The sequence below is a fragment of the Triticum aestivum genome, chromosome 6B (assembly GCF_018294505.1).
Source record: "Triticum aestivum cultivar Chinese Spring chromosome 6B, IWGSC CS RefSeq v2.1, whole genome shotgun sequence".
NCBI lineage: Eukaryota > Viridiplantae > Streptophyta > Magnoliopsida > Poales > Poaceae > Triticum > Triticum aestivum.
In genome coordinates, this window is record NC_057810.1 from 721,439,355 (window position 1) to 721,441,684 (window position 2,330).

Genomic DNA, 2,330 nt, shown 5'->3' on the forward strand with positions numbered 1-2,330 from the left:
GCTCAACCATGCCATGCACAGAACAAAGTGCTGGTAAAAATCTGACATAGTAGCCCAAGTGTGTTGTTATAACCCTTGCTGTATCTAATTCCTAGAGAGATAGAAAGTGTAGTACATAGCTATTGGTAGTATGTTCCGTGACAAGTAATTCGGGACGAACGAAGTAAATCTAGGAAGCCATGTGTGGAGTTTGCCATATGTCACCAACAGCACAACAAAAGAAATTAGTTTTGCAATACTAGAACAAAAACTCTACAGCAAGTGATGATGCTTCTAAAGGGTTGCAGCAAGACATTATTTCAAAAAAACAATCAAGGGTTTGCGTCGGCTAACATTTGACCATCTAGTCCCTTGAGCAAAGAAATATAATTTCTTTATTTGCCAAAAGTAAAATAAGATAGATCTAGACAAACTGCAAGGTACTACTACTTAGAGAGACAAAATTTAGAACAGATTTGCATCAACTTGGTCCCAAACCAGAACAAACAATCCACACACTACCTGCAATATGTTGGCCAGAATGAAAAAGCATCAATAATGTTCAGCATCGATCGGACAATTGACTTATAGGAGGAGTATAAAGGTTCTAGATGGAATAAAATATGGCGACACAGGTTACTAATAGACGGTGGTTTTTCATCAGATGGGTCATGCATGTGCTTAATTTATGTCAAGCAACCGCACTTCCTCTTGGAGTTCACTGTCGCAGCTGTAATCGCCGTAGATCCGGTCCTCCTCCAGATTATCCAAATACAAGGTTATGTAATAGCTGTGAGACATGACGTCATCACTGGTGTCTCCTTCGCCGCGGAACATCTCCTCAAACTCTCTGTCACGCCCCAGGAAACTCTCCTTCGTCGGGTGCACCATGGTCCTCCCTCCGGACTCACAGTAAAGGCAACGGACTTGCTCTGCCATGCATACACATGCAACGGACTTTACTATATGGTTCTGGATCGTATAAAAACTGATGACAGAGTGCAAAGCTAAACGATAGATAGCATACCAGAGCCTGGAAGTGGCATATCAACAGGACAGCACAACACCGCCTCCTTGGAGCCGACGTTGCGACACTCGGCAAAGAAGAGCTTTGGAGTGCCAGCAACCTGAGTGGCAAGGAAGTTGATGTGGGAGCAATGGCTAATGTGTTGAAAGGGCCTCATTGGGTCCGCACGGCCACCCACGTCCTGATTGACACCGCAGATAACATGGACCTCATAGCTGGGTTGTACCTGCAAGCAATCAAGTTGTTACAGATTGTTTTGATGATGTACATCCAGCAAGTCAATCTGTGTAAAAGAGCAAGCAAATTACCTGGCTTTTCTTGTTGTACATCTCGATTGCAGACTTCACCATTCCCACCACACTGGTGTGCTAGTACCAGAAGTTGCCTATCATTCTCATTACATCTCTGTAAGCCCGCAGGCCTAACACGTTGGTGTTTTTTGTTTCTTGTGTAGGTTTGCTGTTGGTTTGGAAGTGGCCCAGAATTAATGTGCGGACCTTGGCATCTTCGTTTTGGTTGAGGAGTTCCAAGCAGTCTTTGAGCATGGAATTAGATGGTCCGAGGAAGTGGGCCTGTTCAAGAGGTTTGGGGTGGTGTGCGGCTTTGGCAGCAGCCATGTAGGCTTCTTGTTCGACACCACCATCGTGATGGCTTGGATCATCGGCCTTTTGGAGATAGGCCCCAGCCAGCTGCAGTTGTTGCATGGCTTCACCCAGCGTGAGGGTGGGGTGGCGGGTGCAAAGGAAGGAGACGAGGCCATACAGGGATCGGAGTGCGATTCGCAGCAGGGCTTTGGTGCTGATGACCTCGATGTCGATCTTTTTCTCTAGCTTTAGAGGGTAGGCTTGGGCATACCAGAGGGTATTAACGATGATGTTGGAGACAGGGTCCAGCGGTCCGTAGCAGTGGCCGGCATGGAGCAAGCTGTAGTGGTACTGGTGCGAGCCCCGCAGCTTGTCCTTGGGCAGACAGGCAAGAGCCTCCAGGTAGTATCCATGGATGGTGGTGAGAAGCAAATGCCTCAGAGTCGGCAGCAGCGGCACTTGCATCTCCGGATGGTTCAGGTTGCTGCCAGTGCGTTTAGAGGCAAGCCTCCAGGACGAAAAGAGCAGGTGGTTCAGGTTGCTGAAGTAGTTCCTGGATGTCGATGAGCAGACCGGGGTCTTGGGCTGCGTAGGGTGGTGAAAGCAGGGTGTTGATCTTGCAGAGAAAAGGGGACAGTAGCTTCCACCCTAGAGCGAACTTCCGCGGGTTGGGGTGCTGGGCGGCAGCTGCAACACATCTTAGCGCCATTCCAACGGCTGCCACGGTGGTGTCAGATAGA

At 48.5% G+C, this 2,330-nt stretch overlaps 1 protein-coding gene across 1 annotated transcript; it reads right to left on the reverse strand.

The window, feature by feature from the left end:
* Positions 1–478: 478 nt before the first annotated feature.
* Positions 479–2,098, reverse strand: LOC123135202 (uncharacterized). Its single transcript, XM_044554278.1, has 3 exons — positions 1,315–2,098; positions 1,007–1,232; positions 479–911 (listed from the first exon to the last, which is right to left on the reverse strand). The coding sequence occupies exons 1-3, from the start codon at positions 1,354–1,356 to the stop codon at positions 661–663; spliced, it is 519 nt and encodes a 172-aa protein (XP_044410213.1). The 5' UTR covers positions 1,357–2,098; the 3' UTR covers positions 479–660.
* Positions 2,099–2,330: the final 232 nt, after the last annotated feature.